General features: G+C 50.5%; 1 protein-coding gene across 3 annotated transcripts in view; it reads right to left on the reverse strand.

Moving 5' to 3' along the window:
* STRN3 (striatin 3) overlaps positions 1 to 21869 on the reverse strand; it is a 900588-nt gene that overhangs the window by 169313 nt on the left and 709406 nt on the right. For all 3 annotated transcript variants that reach the window (XM_085627373.1, XM_085627372.1, XM_085627371.1), the window contains one exon: positions 19552 to 19719. In XM_085627373.1, coding sequence (XP_085483499.1) covers positions 19552 to 19719 — 168 coding nt within the window. The remainder of the gene's footprint in view (positions 1 to 19551; positions 19720 to 21869) is intronic.

Consider the following 21869-nt stretch of genomic DNA (forward strand, 5'->3'; position numbering starts at 1 on the left):
TCAGATTGGTTTTCAGTCTCCACCATATGAATCAAAATTGAGCAAAATAACGGATTCGAAGAGACATGACTTCTTTTAAAGAAATAGGAAGTGCCCCCAATCTTCCCGAAACGGACCCAGTTTTGTAAACACGATGTGTGTATGGTACGAGTTAAAGAAAGTGGGAACGCCCGTTCTTAACTTTATTTCAATTTCCTATAGTGTGAACTTGGCCCGAGGGCACTGGAGCAATTTACAGGATACACAGAATAGATACATAGATGTATAGGGAATGAGACATTACTAGATTTGTCCAGAATCACAGGGTGTTGTGCCGATGCCGAGATTTAAACCTAGTTCTCCTGTTCCAAAGTCGATACAGGTAGCCGCTAGGTTGTTGTATATGGCTTCACTGAGCTGTAAAACTTATTGCTTGGATTTTGGAATGCTCTGTTGGGGGGGAGCATGGTGTTTGTGCATTGTGGGGGCTGTTTGCACATGCCTGGAGCTAATTACAGGCCGTGGTGGGCATGTCCAGCCTGGGATAACAGCAACAGGGTAGCATCTGTGTCCCAGGGCAGCACTCCGTGACTCATTTTCACAAACTCGAATGAAAATCCAAGGAGCAACACACGGGCATTAAGGAGAGTGGTCGGGGCGAGACAGATGCACCGCCCTCTCTGCGGGGGGCGAGAGCGTATATTAGCATCTGCTCAAGCAACATTCCCAATTACTAATCATTTTGGGGTTCCGGAGTAGCGTGCTACTCGCCGAAAAGCACTTTGACGCCTCGTGAGGGGTAGTAAGCGAATTATAAATGTACAATGCAATAATATCAGGCACGCAAGGCAAGTAACAATAAATATCATACACACTGATTCACTCCCTCCAGAAAGGCAGGCACAGAATGGCATGCATGAACGGGTGGCATCACTCAGGCGAAAACATTCCTGCGTGACTAGTGCATGCCATGCAGTATTTTACGTGGAGATACAGAAGTGCAGGTACTCACTCTCTAGGGTACTGCTTACTTCTGAGAAGTGCTGGTACTCTCACACTAAATATATTGCAGCAGTGCTGAGAAATACAGGTACTAACCCTTTCAAATTATAGAAGAAGGACATGTACTCAGTGCAGGCAAAACCTGCCCATTTAAGGCACTGATGCATTTAGAATCCTAGAAGTGCAGGCATTCACTCCCCCCAGAGGACCTGCCTTCTATTTGAAAGTGCTGGTACTCTCCCGTTCGAAGTATCACAACCCTGTGGAGTTTTAGAGGTGGAGGTAGTGAGTACTGGACAGTACATGTCCACTTTCGTCACTATGCTTAACCGGAATCTATATGGAAATGCACGTGCGTATGTTCTTTCACATATGGAGCAATGGTTTGATGTCTGCAACGCCTCGCCATCTCCTCTGGCTCTACTTTTAAAATGGGTGCAATATTGTGATTTCGTTATTTTGGGTCTAATGTCTGAAACAGAAATGTCGAACGCGGCAATGGATAAATGTGCACAGCACACTCCGCCAACATAGTGGCATATATTTATTTTCGGTTTATACACGGTCACGTCTGTTGACAAGAATTTCACAGAAATTACAAAATGTACAAATGTCCAGAGGGAATTGCATGCAGACGCGCTTTCAAATTAACTCTTTCAATATTGTTTATAATTTGTTTTTTTTACACATTTTGTATAGCATGAACTTGACCTGAATGCACTGGAGCAGTGTACAGGAGCACCAGTTACTTTACATAACGGCAAGTTCATGTGTTTTTTTAAAGTTTTTTTTTTTTGGCATCGGAAGTTTAAGTGATTTGCCCAGAATCACAGGATGTTGAGCTGCTGAGAATCAAGCCTTTCTCCCCACTTCTAAAATTAGCACCTCTGGCCGTAACCCCACATTTGCTGGCCATTTTCAACAAACTTTTTTTTCTGGCCAGTGCACTATATCAAAACATTTTTCCATTTCAGCAGACTTTGCACTTATCCTCCCACAGTAATCAAAAACGTCATTTGCTGTCTCGGCGCTTTAAAATAAGTGGGATTAAAAACTCACTTCTGCACTCTATATCAAAGGTTTCCTGTCACCATAAATGATTCTCAATAAATGGCCGACATTAAGAATACAGAGATATTGTGTTGGCAAACAGAGCGGCTCCCCCCCCCCCCCCCCCGTTTTTCTGGGTGCAAGGCGAGTGGGTGGGGTCTCTCGTAGTGAATTGGCCCCTCAGCACCCCGCACGGATGCGCATGCCAGGCCCAGGGCTGCTCACCCAAGAGCCCCCTCCACTGCCCCTCGGAGGGCCTGGAAGTGGGTGAATAATTGGCATAACACAGCCTAATTAGGGCCAATTGGGCATGAGCTCTTCTCTTAGGGTACGTGTAATGAGGGCACTGTTTAGTCAACACGGGTATTAATAGAAGCCATTAGGCACCGCAAAGGTGTCTGGGAAGGCGCACTGAGGAACACCGTGCTCATGTAGGTGATGGCGCAGTTGCCTTGCAGTGGGCACGGCCCGTCTCTTTGCCCTGACCCCGCGAGCTTCCCAGGTCTGCAGCCAGGCTGCGAGTGGAAATGAAGGGAGGGCTAGTAAAAAACTAATACAGGTGGAAGGCTATTGGAGGTAAGGAATATGCTACTTACCAGTATGCATCTGTTCTTGGCATGTAGAGCTGCAGAGTTGTACACTTAGCATAGATCGCCATCTGGTGTTGGGCCCGGATGTTTGCAGTTTGTTTTTGTTCTTTGGACAGTCTTTGGAAGTCACGAGTTTGGTGACTCCTCCTTTGGTCCGTACTGCGCATGGGCTTCGGCTCCATCCTCAGATTGTTTTTCGCCAACAGGGAAATGATGGAGCTTAGTAATAACAGTGAGAAACCCATGTGTGTTATATCTAAATAAGATGTACTGGAACGGATACAGGTAGCCGGGGAGGCGGGTGGGCGTGTACAACTCTGCAGCTCTACATGCCAAGAACAGATGCATACTGGTAAGTAGCATATTCCGTTCGAGGCATATGAGCTGCAGATTGTACACTTAGCATAGATTATATAGCAGTACCCAACCTTAGCGGCGACCACCGGTATCCGTTGCAGCGGTTTGAAAAAGTGTCTTTAGTACAGCCTGGCCCACCCTAGCTTGCTGCCTGGAATGCACATCTACACAGTAATGTTTTGTGAAGGTGTGCGGGGTTGACCATGTGGCTGCTTTGCAGATGTCATCTAAGGGTATGTTCCCTAGAAAAGCCATAGAAGCCCCTAACTTTCTTGTAGAGTGGGCTTTAGGCGGAACAGATAATGTTCTTTTTGCCTTTTGATAGCAAATTTGTATGCACTTTACAATCCACCTAGCTATCCCTGATTTAGAGATGGGGTTGCCTTTATGTGGTGGAGAGAAGGAAACGAACAATTGTTTAGTCTTCCTGAAGGGTTGCGTTCTTTGTATGTAGTACAGCAACGCCCTTTTAACATCGAGTGTGTGTAAGGCCCTCTCTGCAACAGATTGAGGTTGCGAGAAGAAGACAGGTAATTCCACCGATTGATTGAGATGGAAGGGGGAAATGACCTTGGGCAGAAACTTCGGATTTGTGCGAAGTATGACCTTGCTGTGATGTATTTGTAGGAAGGGTTCCTGTATAGTGAACGCTTGTATTTCACCAACCCTTCTAAGGGAAGTGATAGCTACGAGAAAAGCAGTTTTCCAGGTGAGAAACTGTAGCTCACATTTATGCATTGGTTCGAAGGGCGGACCCATTAGCCGTGTAAGAACTAAATTTAGATTCCATACAGGGGAAGGTGGTGCCCTGGGAGGAATTACTCGTTTAAGGCCTTCCATAAAGGCTTTAATAGCGGGCACTCTGAACAGTGATAAATGCTGTCTGTTTTGTAGATAAGCAGCGATCGCTGCTAGGTGTAGGCGTATGGATGAATATGCCAGGTTACACCTGTGAAGATGGAGCAGATAGCATATGATGTGCTGTATGGATGCATCTAAAGGGTTGATTGTATTGTTATGGCAGTAAATTACAAATCTTTTCCACTTTGCGGCATAGCATGCTCTAGTGGTAGGACGTCTGGCTTCTATGATGATGTTCATGCAATCAGGGGGAAGGTTAAGGTATCCAAATTCTAAGATTTCAGGAGCCAGATCGCAAGGTTGAGCTGAGCTGGGTCCGGGTGCCTGATTTCTCCATGGTTCTGGGTTAGGAGGCATGGAGATAGGTGCAGTTTTTGATGTGGTACCACTGATAGTTGTAGTAGTGTGGTGTACCACGGCTGCCTGGCCCACGTCGGAGCTACTAGAATGAGTGTGAGGGAGTGTTGTTGTAGCTTCCTTACCACTAATGGAATTAGTGGGAGAGGTGGAAAGGCGTATGCAAATCTGCCTGACCAGTTCATCCATATCGCATTGCCCTTGGACAATGGGTGTGGGTATCTGGCGGCGAAGCTTGGGCATTTTTTGTTTTCGTGGGTGGCGAAGAGGTCTATCTGAGGATGCCCCCACTGTTGGAAGAATGGGTGAAGAACTTGTGGATGCAGTTCCCATTCGTGTAGTTGTTGCGTTTGTCTGCTGAGCAGATCTGCCATGGTGTTTTGTACGCCTGGAACGTGCTGTGCCAGGAGAAAGATGTTTTGGGGAATTGCCCATCTCCATATGCTCTGGGCTAAGCGGGAGAGCTGGGGAGAGCGTGTCCCCCCCTGTTTTTGGATATAATACATTGCAGTCATGTTGTCTGTGCGAATGAGGACTGCTTTGCCCGAAATCTGTTTTTGGAAGGATTTTAGGGCTAGAAAGATCGCCAAGAGCTCCAGATGGTTGATGTGGAGCGATTTTTGCTGTGGCGTCCATAGACCTTGCATTGTGAGGTGTAGGAGGTGCGCTCCCCAGCCGGAGAGCGATGCGTCCGCTGTTAGAATCACCTGAGGAACCGGGTCCAGGAACAGCCGCCCTTTGGAAAGGTTTGTGGTGTTCCACCACTGCAGAGAGTGATGTGTGCGGCCGTCCACCAACACCAGATCCGTCAGCTGACCCTGGGCCTGGTTCCACTGTTGTGCTAGGCACTCTTGAAGTGGACGCATGTGGAGTCTTGCATGGGGCACTATGAAAATGCAAGACGCCATCATTCCTATGAGTTGAGCTTCATAAACACTCTTGCTGGAAGAGAGTGTTGAGGAAGGAATGTTTTGCGTAAGGCTTGAATGCTTGTGATTCTGGCTGAGTTTGGATAGGCAATACCCTTGGAGGTGTCTATAGTGGCCCCGAGATATTGCTTTGTGTGAGATGGTATGAGGTGGGACTTTTGGTAGTTCACCGTGAAGCCTAGCTGGTGGAGCAGTTGGATGGTGCTGTATGTATGTTGCACACATTGGTGGTAGGACGCGGCTTTTATTAGCCAGTCGTCTAAGTAAGGGAAGACGTGAATATGTTGACGTCTGAGGTGTGCTGCCACTACCGCTAGGCATTTGGTAAACACCCGTGGTGCGGTGGTAACCCCGAAGGGGAGAACCGTGAATTGGTAATGCTGCCCGTCCACCACGAACCTGAGGTACTTCCTGTGAGAGGGGTGTATTGGAATGTGAAAGTATGCGTCTTTCAGATCCAAGGTAGTGAGAAAGTCTCCCTGGCAGAGGAGCGGGAGGACTTGTTGTAGGGTGACCATGTGGAAATGGTCTGAATGTATGTAGGCATTTAGAGGCCGGAGGTCCAGAATGGGCCTGAGGGTCCCGTCTTTCTTTGGTATTAAGAAATATAGGGAGTAGACCCCTAGATTTTGCTGATTGACGGGGACCTGCTCTATAGCGTGTTTTTGGAGGAGGGAGAGTACCTCCTGTTTGAGCAGTGTGGAATGTTCTTGAGACATTGGACGGTGCCTTGGTGGGATATTGGGTGGGGTAGATGTTAGCTCGAGACAGTACCCTGACCGAATAATTTGGGTCACCCATTTGTCCGATGATATGGACTCCCATGCGTGGATAAAGTTTTGTAGTCTGCCCCCGACCGGAGTGGGATGGTCTGGGGGGAGCAAAGGGAAGTCATTGTGCGGGTGGGGTAGCAGAACGGGTGGTGTTAGTTTTGCCCCTGCCCTTATTGTTGTTGCCTCTGTAACCACCCCTTTGGTTGCCCTTTGAAAACGTATTTTGAGGAGGGGACTTGTAAGAGGTAGAGGCGCTATCGGTGGAGAAGCCTCTGCCTGTGCCACAAAAGGATGAGCGTCGAAAGGAACGTTTAGAGGCTTGTGTTTGGAGTGCCCCCATAGACTTTGCTGTGTCTGTGTCCTTTTTCATCTTTTCCAACGCTTCGTCTACCTTTGGCCCAAAGAGAGTTTGTTGGTCAAAAGGGTGATTGAGTATGGACGCCTGGACTTCAGGCTTGAACCCTGAGATCCTGAGCCAGGCATGGCGACGAAGCAGGACACTGGTATTTATGGCTCTAGATGCAGTGTCGGCTGCATCGAGGGCACACTTAATGGAGGTGTTTGTAATTAGTTTACCCTCCTGTATCAGGTCATGAGCCTTGCGATTGTGTTTTTCGGGAAGGTGCTGCATAAGAGCCTCAAGTTCGTCGTAGTGTGCTCTGTCATAGCGCGCAAGTAGCGCTTGTGTATTTGCAATGCGCCACATGTTTGCAGCTTGGGAGGCGGTGCGTTTGCCAGACGCGTCTAGAAGTTTCGATTCCTTGTCTGGCGGTGGGGCTTCTCCTGAGGACTGGGAGTTAGCCCGCTTTCTAGCTGTGGAGACAACTAGGGAATCTAAGGGAGCAGGGCCCTTAATGTATGCAGGGTCTGTGGGTGCCGCCTTGTACTTTTTCTCTATTCTAGGGTTCAGTACCCTGGCCCTGACAGGGTCTTTGAACACCTCTGCAGCATGCTTGGTGACACCCTTAAGCATGGGCAAAATAGACGTGGATTTGTCCTGAATGTCAAATGTGTCCAGTAGGAAGTCGTCTTCCACTGGTTCACTGTGCATGTCCACCCCATGGTAGTGTGCTGCTCTCTGCACTAAGTGATGAAACCCTAAGGAGTCCTCTGGAGGAGACGGACTGGATGGGTATAGGTCGTCCTGAGGCATATCAGGTATGTCAGGGTTGTGGTAGTCTTCCCATGGGTCTGGGGTCCCCGGTGGAGTGGGGTCCATTGGGGCGTCCGCCGGGTCATAATCCGGGTCCCCGTCATCCGGATCTGGGGGCGGGGTCGGGGAGTAATGAGGTAAAGGAGGCGGAGACCTGGGAGGAGGAGGGGGTGGAGGAGGTGGAGGAGGTAGTGGGGAGGGCACTCTGAGGGGAGAAGTGGCAGAGTCCTTCCGTTTGGGTGGTGGAGGAGGAGCCGGAGTGTCAAGGCGTCTTTTCTTGATAATTAAAGTCAATAGCCCAGTCTTTGGATCTTTAGCTAGAGTCTTTTGCAAAGGGTCTGGTGTGAAAAGAGCCAGTGGCGCCGAATCGTCCGCTGGTGCCGATGGTTTCGGAGCCGAGGGCTTCGATGGTTTGTGTGCGCCATGCTTTTTTGGAGCCTCCGGTTTTTTCGGCGTCGAAGGAGTTTTCGGCGCCGGAGCGTCGGTGCCGACAGATGTGTTTATGTTTGGTCGGCACCGAGAGTCCAGGCTTCGGCACCGGTGGCTTCGGAGTCGAGCTGGGTATCCCTTTCTTCGGTGCCGAATGGTGTTTTTCGGCACCAGGCGTCGGCTGGCTCGAGCCCGAGCTGCCGTGAGACTTCTGAGGCTTCGACACCGGGCCCGAAGGTGGGGTGATAGAAGCTGTGTGCTTGGTTTTGCCCAGGCCTGCAGGCGAGGGTGTAACCTGAGTCTCTTTGGTTTTGGGCGCGGGGGTGGGAGGGGGTACAGTACTCACGACCCGCTGCGCCGGTGTGATGTCCTCCACGTCGGAGTCGTCGGCCTCGGAAGCGCTGACGACGTCGTCCTCCTGCTGGGTGTGTAGTTGCCCCGAAGCTTCGGCGTCGTCTCCGAAGATGTCCGGTGGAGCCGCGGTCGAGGAGTGCGCCATGGTGCGTCGAGCTCTTCAATCCCGGATGGTCTTTTTTGATCGAAAAGACTTACAGGCGGGGCAGTCTCTGGCCTCGTGTTCTGGAGAGAGGCAAAGGTTACACACCTGATGGAGGTCGTTGTGGGGAAATTTAGACCCACATTTTGGGCACTTTTTGAACGGAGTCCTTTCCATCGGCCGGGACCGGAGTCGAGGAGGGCCCGAAGGCCGGTGCCGATGTACGGGATGGAGAAAAGTGCCGCTTCGAGAGATGAAGATGATGATGAAGAAACTCGAAGAAACGAGGATTTTCCGTCGAGGCTGGAACCGTAGAAGTTCGAAGCCGGAGCACGAAGTATCACATCCGAGCCCGATGGCGGAAAAAAACAATCTGAGGATGGAGCCGAAGCCCATGCGCAGTACGGACCGAAGGAGGAGTCACCAAACTCGTGACTTCCAAAGACTGTCCAAAGAACAAAAACAAACTGCAAACATCCGGGCCCAACACCAGATGGCGATCTATGCTAAGTGTACAATCTGCAGCTCATATGCCTCGAACATATATATTCTGTGAGGGCAGGCCAGACAGCGATAGGTGCTAGGGCCGGTGAGCACCGCGTGCGAGGAGCTATGCGACACTGCGGATTCATTGATAAACATGGTGAAGTCAGTCCGGTTTATTTGCTAGCCAATGATTCACCCAACCTGTCTGCCCTTGCAGTGGAAGGTGGCGCTGTATGTTAATTTGGTGTGAATTGCCGTGTTTACAGGAGCGTGCCTACAGTACTGAATGAGCAGTGTATACTGTATCACTCCGTGAGAGAAAAGACACAAGCTCCTGTGTACGACAGGTGGTATGGGGTATATCCTATATTACACGGATCTGAGAGTGCTTGAGCTGTGACGTCGGAGCCATGCACCAGCCTCCTACTTACTAAGGATGAAATGCAGCACTACACTGTGCGGAGGCCGGTCTCCCAGCATGCTCAGCGGTATGCCATTATTTGCACTTCTAGTCAAGTGAGCCCTCGCCTTTGCACTCAATGGAAGCTAACTATTCCCCAAGAGTCCTGTCTGTGCCCTACATTTGGTTTGGTCCATAAAAGGTCGCACCACGTCCCACAATCTCGTCTCTTCTTGACGAGTGCACATCCTAATACCTTTGCTGAAGTCCCAATCGAGCATTAAGATGTTGAAAAACATCGAGAGGCCTCCCCACCCGTCTCACCCCCTATAACACCCCTCCCATTCTTCCTTAACAGACTGGAAGTCCCTACCGCGAGGGTGACCAGTCGCCCCCTGCACGTGGCAGGAGTACTGCCTCAAGGCCCCCACTGCTCCTGTACCGGCATAGGAGCTTGAGGTGGAGTCTGTCAGACCCACCCCACTCCAGCGGGGGATCCATCCAGCTGAGCACAGCAGGAGTCCACAGCTGCAGGACTGTGCCCTGCCCCGGTGGCTCCTGGGGGGTGAGGCTCTGATGGGGCTGGGGCGCACAGGATGAGGAGATCTCGCGTGGAGACTTCCCGGGGGCGATGCTGCGTTGAGGATTGGGTGCTCAGAAAAAGCAAAGCTGGAAGAGCACTCCACTGTTTCAGTTTGCTTCAGATTACAGCCCATGTTTTGGCGCTTCTCAGCCTCCCACGTACATTGCCAGTAAGGTGAGGAGAAACCTGGAAAGATGGACAGGAAGCTCGGTGTGCGAGTGCACCTACTGCTGAGAGCTGTGGCAGACTCACCCAGCGACACATCATTCCAAGGTATAAAACACGGAAAGAGTTCCGCGGAGCTGGAAACCGCCTCTCGGAGAACACTATTTACTGCAGGAGTCTAAATCCGGAAGTATGGGAAGCAAGCAGGCTGCCGACTGACAAACTTTCACAATATGCTGAACGGCTTTAAGGCGACGAGTCTGAGCTACCCAACAGTCCTCTCTCTCTTGCCTCTTAAAGAACAAGTTACTTACCTTCGGTAACGATGTATCTGTAAGAAACATTAGTTAGTTAGATTCCTCACCTTAGAATATCCCCAGGCGTCAGACTGGATCCGGAAGATTTTTCGTCAGCAATACCCCATGCGCGTCGCTAGGCGTCATCTGCGGCTCCGCATCCGTCGTTGGCGTCGTGCGCCGGAATGACGTCGTCTGAGTACTTAGACGACGCCATCGCGCGCTGACGTCAGTTCTTGTACATAGCCATCCGCGCCAGGAACGCAGAGCCATGCAAGATACCGACACTGGTGCCAAAAAATTCTAGGGCCCTGAAAGGGATAGCCTTAACCCTAGATGTCAGTTCGCAGAACGGGGAGGATGGGTGGGTCGGTGAGGAATCTAACTAACTAATGTTTCTTACAGATACATCGTTACCGAAGGTAAGTAACTTGTTCATCTGAAAGAAACACGTTAGTTAGATTCCTCACCTTAGAATAGATACCCAAGCAATACCAACCCCGGTTGTGGGTCTGCGAACCAAGATCACACCAGAAAGTCCTGGAGGACAGAACGGCCAAAGAAGCCATCCCTCCGGACTTGGCTGTCAAGGCAATAATGCCTGGCAAACGTGTGGAGCGAAGCCCACGTAGCCGCCTGACAGATGTCCTGCAAAGGGACACCCCGTCCCAAAGCAGTAGTAGCCGCTGTGGCCCGAGTAGAATGGGCGCGCAGCCCAACAGGAGGGTCCTTTTTTGCCAATGAATAACACATTCTGATGCACAAAACGACCCACCGAGAGATGGTCCGTGTGTGCACAGCTTTCCCCTTCTTAGCACCTACGTATCCAATGAAAAGTTGGTCGTGCACCCGGAACTGCTTTGTGCGGTCCAGATAAAAGGAGAGCGCACGTTTTGGGTCCAGACGGTGGAGCCTCTCTTCCTCTTTGGAAGGATGCGGATGCGGAAAGAAGGTGGGCAAGGTGACAGATTGCCCAAGATGAAAGGGGGTCACCACTTTCGGAAGAAAGGAGGGACGAGGCCGAAGGACAACCTTGTCCGGATGAACAGATAGAAAAGGAGGCAGCAGACGAAGAGGACAATTATGAAGAGGCTCAAAGAGAGCGCACATTAGAAATGTGAGAACAAGATTCAAGTCCCACTGAGGCATTACAAAAGGGACAGGAGGGAACGTGTGCGTAATGCCTTTTAGAAAGCGTGTAACTACTGGGGACTTGAAAAGAGAAGGCTGATAAGGAAGCCTTAAGAAGGCAGAGATGGCAGCAAGATAACCTTTCAAGGTGCCCAAGGCAGAGCCCTGCTGGGCCAAGGAAAGAAGAAAGAGGAGAACCTCAGAAAGAGGGGCGGAAAGGGGATCCACAGCCTTTGCTGTGCACCATGCCACAAATTTGTTCCACCGGCAGGTGTATACCGTCTTTGTGGAGGGACGCCTGGCTGCCAGAATGATATCACAGACTTCAGGAGGCAAGTCAAATAGCATCAACTGCCGCCGCTCAATCTCCACGCATGGAGGTGGAGGCTGGACAGGTTTGAGTGGAGGACCGTTCCCTGCTGCTGCGACAGAAGATCCTCCCGAAGGGGCAGACGTATCGGAGGATCGGTCAACATACTGAGTAGCTCGGGATACCAGTACCTTCGTGCCCAGTCCGGAGCCACCAAGATGACTTGGGCCCGGTCGCGCCTGATCTTCTTCAGCACTCTGGGCAGAAGTGGTATAGGCAGAAAGGCGTACAACAGACCGTAACTCCACTCGTGACGAAAAGCGTCGCCGAGCGAGTGCCGCCTTGGAAATTCCAACGCACAGAACTGCTGACATTGCGCGTTCTCTTTGGTGGCGAATAGATCTAACCAAGGCTCTCCCCACTGCTGAAAGAGACCTTGTGCCACCTCGGAGTTCAGACGCCATTCGTGATCCATCATGCACCGGCGGCTGAGTTAGTCTGCTCTGGCGTTCAGAGAGCCCGCCAGATGTTGAACCACTAGGGTGACGCCCTGGTGTTCCAGCCATGTCCAGAGGCGCAGAGCCTCCTGACAAAGGGTCCACGACCCCACCCCGCCCTGTTTGTTGCAATACCACATGGCGGTGGTGTTGTCCGTGAACACCTGCACAACACTTCCCCTGACAGAGGGAAGGAAGGCTTTCAGTGCAAGTCGGATCGCTCTCAACTCCAACAGGTTGATGTGGAGACGAGACTCTGCCGGAGACCAGAGACCTCTGATCTCCGCCTCTCCCATATGGCCACCCCATCCCAGGAGGGACGCATCCGTCACTACAACATGCTCCGGTTGGGGAAGGGAGAGGCTCTTGCCCATGACCCAATCACGGTCCGTGAGCCACCACTGCAACTGCTGTGCAGTGCCCTCCGAGATCAAGACCTGGTCGGACAGGTTTCCGTGATGCTGGTCCCACTGCAGAGCCCGCATGCGCCGCCTGGCGTGATGCACTAGTAGGATGCAGGAGGCCATCAGCCCCAGAAGCCGCAACACAAGCCTGACCGAAACCCAGGATAGAGGCCGAAAGATGGGAATCAGGGCCTGAATATCCCGGACCCACTGTTCCGGCGGATAGACCCGGAACTGCGCCGAATCGAGAACCGCTCCGATGAAGAGGAGCTGCTGAGAGGGACTCAGGTGTGACTTCGGCACGTTGATGGAAAACCCCAGCAAATGCAGGAGATCTGCCGTAGTCTGGAGGTGGGAGACGACTGCCTGGGGCGAGCCCGCCTTCAACAACCAGTCGTCGAGATAGGGGAAGACTGGAACCCCTAATCTGCGCAGATGAGCTGCGACCACCGCCATCACTTTCGTGAACATCCGAGGGGCACTGGTGAGGCCGAAGGGGAGCACGGTGAACTGAAAATGCTCCTGGCCCACCGTGAACCGCAGGTAACGCCGGTGGGCCGGCAGGACGGGGATGTGGAAATATGCGTCCTGCAAGTCCAACGCTACCATCCAGTCTCCAGGGTCGAGGGCAGCTAGAACCTGAGCCAAAGTCAACATCTTGAACCAACAACCACAACCTACTTCTGGGCTCGGAACGCGCTCGACGGCCTCTTTGGCCAAGAGGGCCGAAACTTCCTCTCGCAGAAGATTCAAATGATCCTCCGAGATACGGTGGTGCTGCGGTGGCATGGCTGGAGGGGTAGTCTCGAAGGGAAGGGAGTAGCCCCTTCAGACGATTTGCAGCACCCACCTGTCCGAAGTGATGGTACACCAGTGGAGCAGGTGATGGCGAACTCTGCCGCCCACTGGCGAGGAATGGGCCGGAAAGCTCGGACTAGGAAGGCTTGGAGGCGGATGCTGCCGGGGTGGATGTGGGCTGACCGCGTCGGCCTCCAGAACCGCCTCGGTGGAAACCACGTCCGCGACCGCGCGCAGGTTGGATCTGCGGCTGGTGGCTAGGCGGACGTGAGGAGACGCCCCTTCCTTGGCCACGAAAGGGGCGAAAAGCGGAAGTTTGCGATGGCGGGGCCGAGAGGCCCAAGGACTTGGCCGTAGCCCGGGAGTCCTTAAAGTGATTCAGCGCACTGTCCGCTTTCTCACCAAAAAGGCGAGTGCCATCAAAGGGCATGTCCATGAGAGTGCTCTGGACATCCCCCGAAAAAGACGTGGACCGCAGCCAGGCGTGACGTCTGAGCGCCACCGTGGTAGAAATCGCCCTACCCAGCGAGTCCGTCGTGTCAAGCCCACATCGGATTGCATGTCGTGCTGCATCCCTCCCATCGGCCAGAGCCTGGGTAAGTCGTGTTTGGGCCTCCTCCGAGCACAGGGGCGGCACGTCCTCCACAGTATCCCACAGAGAGTGGGAATAACGGTCCAAAAGACAAGCGGTGTTTAAAGACCGCAGACTCAAACTAAGGGAGGAGAACAGCTTTTTGCCAAACTGTTCCAGTCTCTTGGAATCCCGGTCTGGCGGGGCGGTCGGGAAGGAGGATTGGGAGGTAGAGGCCTGGATAACCAGGCTCTCGGGGGTGGGGTGTTGGGACAGAAAACTGGGGTCGCTGGGGCTCGACGCCGTGCGGAGCCGGCGGTGGAACCGGTGTCGACGCCGGCGGAGGAGGCGTGACGAGGTCGCCCGGCGTCGACGGGGACTCGGGGTTGAGTCCCTCGGGGACCTGCGGCGTCGGGGCCGGAGCCGGCGACGGTGCCGGGGCCGGAGCTGCCGGCATGCAAGGTTGCCCAGTCGGGTGCGCGGGGCCCGAAGGCGCGCCAGCGGGCGTCGACGGCGGAGCCAGGCTCCTCATGGCCGAGAGGAAGGCACTGACTTCCGCCGGTGTCGCGTCAGTCCCAGGGACCGGTGGGTATGGGGACTTGCGCGGCGCCTGCGGCTCCGCTGGAGCCGCGGGGGTGAAACCACCCGGACCCTCGGCCGAGTCGCGCGACCGGCGAGGGGAGTCCGAAGAGCAGTGTCGCTTCTTGGAGTGCTTCGACTTACCCGAAGACTTGGAGCCAGACGAGCGATGATGACGTCGGCTGCGGCTCCGCGACCGATCCTTGGACCTCCTCTGGACCGGGATCGAGAGGGGCGCGGAGCCGAGTGGCGAATCTCGAGGAGCTTACGGGACCGCTCCCGTCTAGCCTTCGAGGTCAGGGCCTTGCAGTCCGAACACGACTCCGCGTCGTGGTCGAGGCCCAAACAGTAAAGGCACCGGCGGTGATGATCCGTAACCGACATCAAGCGGTTACAGTCAGTACAGGCTTTGAAACCAGGCATCCTACCGGCACCGGAGTCGAGACAAGATCAAAAAGGATCCAAAAAACTTAGTCAAAAAAGACTAAAAGGGGTAGCTCTCCCGGATCTGCGCTTACTGGCGCGGAAAAAAGAAGAACTGACGTCAGCGCGCGAGGGCGGCGTCTAAGTACTCCGACGACGTCATTCCGGCGCACGACGCCGACGACGGACGCGGAGCCGCCTAGCGACGCGCAAGGGGTATTGCTGACGAAAAATCTTCCGGATCCAGTCGGACACCTGGGGATATTCTAAGGTGAGGAATCTAACTAACGTGTTTCTTTCAGATACAAGCATTTGCAATGCAATAGGTCTCGCATTTTCGCGAGTTTGAGCTATTGACATTGCAAATGATAATGCCTTTTATTTTTGTTTTTTAAAAAAAAGGCAGTCATTTAAGATGCCAATAGCTTAAAGTTGCATAAATGCGATACCTATTGCATTGCAAATGCTTGTTGTATATAGTACATGGCGGTCATGTTGTCTGTGCGGACCAGAACAACTTTGTCTATGAGATTAGACTAAAAAGCTTTGAGCGCCAGAAATACTGCTAGAAGCTCTAGATAGTTGATGTGCAAACGTTTGTGCTTGTTGTCCCAGAGAACCTGAACTGTGTAATTGTGGAGATGGGCACCCCAACATGTGTGAGATGCGTCTGCCGTTAGCATGATCTGAGGACCAGGGTCAATGAAGTGCTGCCCTTTTGATAAGATTTGTGGGTTCCACCACTGCAGACAGTGATGGGTGCAGCTGTCTACCAACAGTAGACGTTTTAATTGACCCTGTGACCGATTCCACTGACGTGCTAAGCATTCTTGTGGAGGACGCATGTGTAGTCTTGTATAAGGCACTATTGCAATGCATGACGCCATCATTCCTAGCAGTTGATAAAGGTTTTGGCTGGCAAGGTTTGATTGACTTGAGACTGTAATAACAGAGTTTGAATATTGAAAATTCCGGCTGCACTGGGAGAGGCTTAAGCCGTGGGAATGTTGAGAGTCGTTCCCAGATAAGATTGCATTTGTAAAGGCTGTAGATGAGATTTTTGCGTGTTGCCCAGGAAGTCCAATTGGTGCAGTAGGGTTAGCGTGGTCTGAGTATGTTTTAAACACTTTTGGTGGGCGCTGGCTTTGATGAGCCAGTCGTGTACGGGAGGACGTGAATTTGTCTGCTTCTGAGAGAAGCTGCCACTACTGCTAGACATTTGGTAAACACTCTAGAGGCAGTAGTTACTCCGAATGGGAGTACCTTGAACTGATAATGTTTGCCTGCTATGAGAAATCTGAGGTATTTCCAATGGGCTGCATGGATTGGAATGTGAACGTATGCGTAAGTCTAGTGTGGACGTAAAATCCCCTTGCTGTAGAAGTGGAAGCACCTGTTGGAGCGTTACTATATGGAAATGTTCTGACAGTATATACTGGTTTAACTCTCTGAGATCCAAAATTGGCCTCAAGGAGCCGTCCTTTATGGGGATTAGAAAGTAGAGAGCGTAAACCCCTGATCCTTGGAACTGGTTCTATGGCTGCCTTTTTAAAGAGAGATTGCACCTCTTGTTCGAGTAAGTGGTCTAACGACAGTTTGTGAGTGTGAGGTGGAATATTTGGAGGATTGGTGGTAAGCTGTAGGCAATAACCATGTCAGATGAGATCTATCACCCATTTGTCAGATATTATGGATTGCCAAATGGGGAGAAATTGTTGAAGTCTTCCCCCGACAGGTGTTAAATATTCAGGGGGGATGTGGGCAAGTCACTGTTTGTTGGGAGAAGAGGAGTTACGTGCTGAGGCACCTCTACCCCTACTCTATAAAAACCTCTAAAGGGAGAGGATTGTTTTTTGCCTTTATAAGAGGAAGCATTTGGATCTAAGGATGTGGTCTCGGACCCTCCTCTGTAAAAGGAGTGGCAAAAGGAGACTATTTTATGGGGATTGGAGCGCTCCCATGGACTTTGCCACTTTCGTATCTTTTTTCATTATTACAAAGCCTGATCGACTTAAGGACCAAACAAGTGTTGCTTGTCAAACGGGGTGTTTAAAATGGATTGCTGAACCTCAGGTTTAAACACTGAAATCCCATCTAGAGCACATCTGATAGAAGAGTTAGAAATGAGTTTGCCCTCCTGAACTAACTCTTGTGCTTTGCTTTTGTGCTCATATGGGAGACATTGGAGCAGTTGCTTCATCTGTCGTACCTAGCTAGTATCCCTTTTGTGTTTGCGATGCGCCCATGATTAGCGGTCTGAGCGGCCACTCGTTTCTCTGAGGCATCTATAAGCTTTGATTCCTTGTTTGGGAGAGGTGCATCACCAGAGGTTTGTAAATTAGCTCTTTTGCGAGCATTGTCCTTTGATAAACACAGGATCAGATGGAGAAGGTTTATATTTTTTATCGACTCGGAGTTAAAATACATGCTCGCACAGGGTCTTTGAAGATGTAATATGCATGCTTTATTATGACCTTTAGCAAAGGGAGTTTGACTTGAACTGTGTGAGGACCCAAGTGTTTCAAATAAAAAGTCTTCCTGGACTCTTAATGCAAGGTCACCCCATGATACTCTGCTGCTCTAGCTGCAAGTTATTGATGAGTGAAAATGATCATCTGGTGGAGATATCTTTGCAGGGTAAAGGTCTGGATCAGGGGGGTCACAGGTGTAATCATTCCATGGGTCTACAGGCAAATGAGTGTCTTCTTCATCAATATCATCCCCTTCAGGCTGTGTATGTGGAGATCCCTGAGGTTGTGTGTGTAAAGGTTCTAGTAAATGTGGAGATGGTGGAGGGGATTGCAGAGCAGGGTAAGCAGGGTTGGTAGCCATGTCCTCCTCCTCCTTTAATGGGATTTTATCTGCAGGGCGCTCTGAAGGAAGTTTGCGTTTGGCTGATGTTTCAGCAAAAATATCTCCGGTATCAGGAAATAGATTTGCTTTTGGGAGCGGAAGGTTTCGGCTCCGAAGCATGTTTTTGTTTGAGGGTTTTGGTTCCGAACCAGGTTTGTCCTTTGAACAAGCGTGTTTCAGCTCTAAACAAGATGTATCCTTAGAACCAGAGGGTTTCGGATCCGAAGATGATTTTGGCTGACTCGATCCAGAGCTGGAAGGCTTAACGATTTGTTTCGGTTCTGAGGCAGAAGGCAGGGCGTCGGAAACATTGTCTCGATGCCGGTCCTAGGATGCTTGTTTCCAGTCCATGGAGGACCTGGCCTCGCAGTTCGGGCTGGACTGCTCCCATTGGGCACAGAGTCAAGACTGATTTGCATATGGCTGGGTTCAAACTGGAATGGCATGGGGAGCAAAAAACAATGGATTTAGACCCAGATCTCTGTACTGGGGTGAATGTATGACATCTTTCTGCATTTTGTCCATCAATTATTGTTTTTGCATTTGTTACCCCGAGTGGGATGGGTATGCCCAGACATGGGCCCCGTGCTCGCCATGCCACTGGAGTCGAGCTATCCTGGCTGATGAGGGGTGAAACCCAGAAACCGGTCCTAGGATGCTTGTTTCCAGTCCAGAGAGGACCTGGCCTGGCAGTTCGGGCTAGACTGTTCCCATTGGGTGTAGGGTCAAGACTGAAAAAAACGATGGATTTAGGCCCATATCTCTGCACTGGAGTGAATGTATGACATTGTTCTGCATTTTGTCCATCAATTATTGTTTTTGACCTTGGTCAGAAGGCAGAGGTTGTGCCGTAGCCTTATGTTTTTTGGAAAAGGTTTTGGAGGCAAGGGGTGTTCGGTACTCAAGGCACCCTGTCCCAGAGTCACATCTTCGGACTCCAAATCGATTCGGAGTTCAGAATCCGACTCTGGAATAGAGAAGGCCTCCTCTTCTGCCACCAAAGCTTTGACCTCTTCATGCTCGGATTCTTCACTGAAGATATCTGGAGTGTTTGAAATGCTTTGGTGTTGCATTTCACGTCGTCACGCCCAAAGATCACGTAGAGTTTTCTTCAACCAAAACGACTTACAGGTGTCGCAGTCTTCCTCCTTGTGCTCCGGTGAGAGGCACAAGTTACAAACTTGATGTAGATCGGTGCGAGGGTACTTGGCGTGGCACCGAGGACAGGATTGGAATGGAGTTCGTTCCATTGGCGGAAGGGTGGAGAGGGCCACCCCCGATATTTCCAACTGAAGACAGAGTATTTCTCGATGGCTTCGATAACCGGAGAACAGGGAAACCCTTACGAGAACAATACCGTCAAGGGTAGACTGGATTGTGCACCAAGGGGAACCCAAGGACTGTTTCGAACTGAAGCACATGTTCAAACCCGATGGCGGAAAAAAAATCTAACAATGGAGTCAATGCCCATGCGCACTACCACCGAAAGGAGGAGTCACCTTACCTCGTGACTAGAAAGACTTCTTCAAAGCAAAACTTGCAAACATCCGGACCCAACACTAGATGGCAGGAGTATGCCAAGCATGTGTACCTACAGCACACATGCTGCAAACAGAAAGTTACTTATAAAACTTAGTTCTCCATTATGGGTATTCTGTCCAAATTCGTGAACAATAGAACACCAGTGTTTCCAGGGATACTGTGGTTACAAATTCAGAGAACTCCATTCTGGAGAACTTCACTGTGACAGATTGTAGTGCCACTAGATGCAACACCCAATTCCATTCATGAGTTAAACAGTGATGACCAGCAACCCTGGTGTAAAACTAAAGCGACAAACAAGTGTTAAACAAAATCTCAAGAGTACGTGCAAGGTATATTTAAGCAGTCACTTCACGTTCTACATTTGTACAACTGAAGGAAGCTTGATGGCACACTTCCTACTTCAGTAATGTATTCAGAACCTTAAAGAAAGGGCAGTCATTCTAAGGAACGCTTAATAATCATGATGATAGAAATGCAGCCTCCATCACAGAAAGGAGCACATTTTTATATGAATGACTAAACTCTGCCACTTACCTTTGCCAGCATTGTAAGTGCCAATGCAGGAGGTTTTTTCTGGTGGATTCCATAACCTTACAGTGCCATCTGCTGAGCAAGATAGCAAGTGGTTCTTCACCCCACTGTAAGAAAGACCCCAAACTGCATCTGTGTGAGCTAACAATGTGCCGGCTAGAACGCTTGGCTCTGCGGAAAAAAAATAACACTAGTATGAAAAAGTGTCCAAACAAAACAGAACAAGCAGAATAATACATTTTAATTTAGGTGGTGGTAAACCCCCACAAGACTCCAGAAGTCCTATCTAGTTTCTTGGCTTTGCACTGATGCATCTCAAAGCGCACCAGACCTATTCAAACTGCAATGAGACGGACATGTTATTTATGGCACCTTAACTATCTTAAAAGGATTATAAACATTCTCACAAGTATGCGAGTCCGAAAAGAAACAAGTTACATGTTACTTATTAATATTTACAGTTCTCCACTGTGGGTATCTTTCAAAGATTCAAATGCTTAAATCATTCCCTGCTGCTGAACTTGGAGTCCAACAGTAACCTTCCAACAGCAGTATAAAGGCCCGAGAGGCTTGTTCACATGATCACTATCGTAACCAAACCATCTCAAAGAGAAAGATGCAAACTTTAGCAATCAGTTTCCAGTACCCTGAACACCACCTTGTTCACCTAGAGGTTATCAAACCCGAGATTGTGTAGAATAAGTGAGAAAGGCTATCAGTAAGAGAGGCCTCAGATGTGAAGCAAGGTGAGATGCATGTGAATCTGAAACTATTAAATATCACAGGAGAGCTGTAGCTCTAGGAAATTGGGAAAAAAGGTACGTACCTGTAACCAAGGTTCTCCAGTGCTCACATCCCTCATATGTTTCAATGCTAAAATCATTCCTCATTGCCGAGCTCGTAGTTACAAAATAACTTGGTATTAGCACGACAAGGCACAATATATCTCAATCTCCATAAATCAATGTCGCTTTAGTACCACACCCACACACCTCGTTGGAAGAGACACTAACTCCAGCTCATGAGGACAGTGTCCGACGCCTCTCCCTTCCCAAAGGCCTTCTCAACTCGATTTCTAGTACAGCGGAAATTAGCCGCAGGGACCAGTAGCCCATTGGCCACTGTCCCTCATGCCCTTAATGCCCCTAAACTAGAATTTAAGGGGGGGGTGGGTGGACGACTGTGGCACCAGAAATTCACTTCTAACTTGGAATCCGAAAAGAGGCATGAAGAAGACGCAGTCACCAACAGCAGGACTTTGGACTCTGTTGCAGCGCAAAGAGAGGACACTTAAGTGCCCTGAGGAAACCATATACTGAAACGGTGTGTCAGTTGGTCCTTTTGTCTTTATTTTTTAAAGATCGTAAAAAAGCTGCTAAATTGACTTTTTCATTTGCATTATACCCTATAATAGTGCTACATACTGCTTCATTATGGTACTGTGGGACTCCTACTTAGACAACGGGAAATGATTCTAGCATGTGAGTCTATTAAAGATCCAGTACTGGTAACGCCTTATCTAGTAGATATATGCTCAAGCCGCAGATTCCTTACCTTTGAGTTTCCCAGGCGTCAGACTGCATCCAGAAGATGTTTCTTAAGAGAAATACCCCTGTGCGCTGGTAGTAAGTGTCGGTTGGCTCCATTGGGTGTTGTCAGCGTCCTCCACGCCGGAAGGGACATCCGCTGCACCTATATAGGTGCAACCTCGGCGCGCGGAACTCAGTTACTTTTTCACAACTTTCCACGACAGAAGCGTGGAGCCATGAAGTGTGCAGACTTTAGTGTGTTTGAAAACTAGGTCCCTGAGAGGGATCAGCCCTGACCCTAGAAACCTGTCTGCAGTGCAGGGAGCATGGGTGGGTCGGTAATGACTCTGCAGCTAGATCATGCCTCTACCAGATAAGGCGCTACCAAAGGTAAGTAACTTGTACATCTGATAGACATCTAGCCACAGATTCCTTACCTTTGAATAGATACCCAAGCAATACCATCCCCGGGGGAGAAACTGCAGACAAGTTTAGACTAGGACATCCAGCAGTACTGAATGGCAAAAATGGCCGTCCCTGCAGACTTGACTGTATAGGCAGTAATGTTTGATGTGTGCAGGGATGCCCATGTTGCTGTCTGACAGATGTCCTGAACTGGGACTCCACATGCTAACACAGTAGTAGCAGCCTTAGATCTGGTGGAATAAGCCCTTAAGCCTTTAGGAGACTGTTTCTTTGCCAGTGTGTAACAAATCTTGATGTAGAAGACAACCCTTTGTGAGATGGTCCTCTTCGCTCCAAAGTACCCCGCGAAGAGTTGGTTGCCCACCC

Source organism: Triturus cristatus, chromosome 9 (genome assembly GCF_964204655.1).
Source record: "Triturus cristatus chromosome 9, aTriCri1.1, whole genome shotgun sequence".
NCBI lineage: Eukaryota > Metazoa > Chordata > Amphibia > Caudata > Salamandridae > Triturus > Triturus cristatus.